The sequence below is a fragment of the Onychomys torridus genome, unplaced genomic scaffold (assembly GCF_903995425.1).
Source record: "Onychomys torridus unplaced genomic scaffold, mOncTor1.1, whole genome shotgun sequence".
Classification (NCBI taxonomy): Eukaryota; Metazoa; Chordata; class Mammalia; order Rodentia; family Cricetidae; genus Onychomys; species Onychomys torridus.
Genome location: NW_023413246.1, coordinates 29,832 through 31,500, shown reverse-complemented (window position 1 = coordinate 31,500; position 1,669 = coordinate 29,832). Strand labels below are relative to the sequence as shown.

Below are 1,669 nucleotides of genomic sequence, written 5' to 3'. Positions count from 1 at the left end.
ATGATCATGTGGGTGCTGGATTTGAACATGAGTCTTGTGAAGAGCCATCTCTCCAACCCCCAATTTGTATTTTTTTAACACATTTTATCATTGAGGGAAAATGTTGCATTCAAAGGATAAAAAAAAGTCACTATGTTAACTGTTCATATGTTTATATGCCATAATGTTTTACAACGGGTGTGATGTTGACCAAGAATGATACAGTTAGTCACTGATACATTTCCACCACAAGGTGAGGGAAAGTATATAAAGTACAATAGTCTTAGTTGTCTATGCAGTGTTCTCTAGGACAAGCTCCTGTCCTATGATACTGTAGAGTCTCCCTCCATAGAAGAAGTAAAGACTCAAATCATTGTCATGCTCAGACGATTGAGAAGTGTACTGAAGGTAGCAGTGTTCCTCCTGGTCACCACTCCAGTCTGCACAGAAGTCCTCTCAATGCCCTCTCAGAGTAAAGCTCTAAAACCCACTGAGGAATTGGCTCTCCAGACTGTCCTGCTTTTTCAGGTTGGAATTGGGACTCTGGCCAACATTCTTCTGTTTTCCCACAATTTCCCTCCCATCTTTATTGGCTCTCGACAGAAGACCACACAGGTCATCATCATCAACTTGACTGTGGCCAATGTGTTCATTCTACTCATTACTGCATTTCCAAACAAGATGATGGTTTTTTCTCCAAGGAAACCTCCAACTAACCTGAAATGCAAAATTGAGTTCTTTATTCGCCTGGTGGCTCGAAGCACAAACATGTGCTCCACCTGTGCCCTGAGCCTCCATCAGTTTGTCACTCTTGTTCCTGGTCACTGGGGTAGGCTGAAGCCTCGAGGAAGAGCCACTAATTTCCAGAGTTATTCTTGTTACAGTTGTTGGTTGTTCAGTGTCTTAAATAATGTCTACATTCCAATGAAAGTCAGTGGTCCACAGAGCACAGGCAATGACACAAACAATAACAGCAAGTGGGTGTGCTCCACATCTGGATTCAGTGTAGGCATTGCCATCTTGCGTTTTGCCCATGATGCCACATTCATCAGCATCATGGTCTGGTCCAGTGTCTCTATGGTGCTTCTCCTCCATAGACATCACCAGCGAACACAGCACATTCTCACTCCCAATCAGAACCACAGAGGCCATGCTGAGACCAGAGCAGCCTGTACCATCCTGATGCTGGTGGTCACCTTTGTAAGCTTTTATGTTCTAGACTGTATTTGCAACTTGTTTCATGGTTCTTTTGTGGACTCTCGTCTCTGGTTGCGGAGTGTAAATGAAGTTTTGACTGCAGGCTTCCGCACTATTTCCCCCTTCCTGTTGATCTTTAGGGATCCTCAGGATGCCTGTTCTGTGCTCTTCAACTGCTGAGAACCACAGTCAACATGACAAACACAGAAGACAGCTTCTCTAGCAGCCGGACATACTCTGTGAAGTAAAAGTTGTTAGAAAATCCTTCCTTGTAAGTCAGACATGTTGACTCACTGAATTCATGCCAGCACTGAGGAGCCTGAGTAAGGAGGATTGCAATATAATCAATGGCATGTCAGACTGTAGAGTGGTATCCAGGATTACTTGTGATAAGGAGACCCAGTCTCACAATGCTGTGTCTGCACCCTAAGATAGAAAGAAGATAAGATAACAAATGAGAGAGAGCAGAATGAAAAAGAGCAGAAGCCATCCT

General features: G+C 43.8%; 1 protein-coding gene across 1 annotated transcript; it reads left to right on the top strand.

Annotated features, from left to right (window-relative positions):
* The first annotated feature begins 399 nt into the window (after positions 1 to 399).
* On the top strand, positions 400 to 1,356 carry LOC118576221 (vomeronasal type-1 receptor 2-like). The gene has a single exon (XM_036176550.1). The coding sequence runs from the start codon at positions 439 to 441 to the stop codon at positions 1,354 to 1,356; it is 918 nt and encodes a 305-aa protein (XP_036032443.1). The 5' UTR covers positions 400 to 438.
* Positions 1,357 to 1,669: the final 313 nt, after the last annotated feature.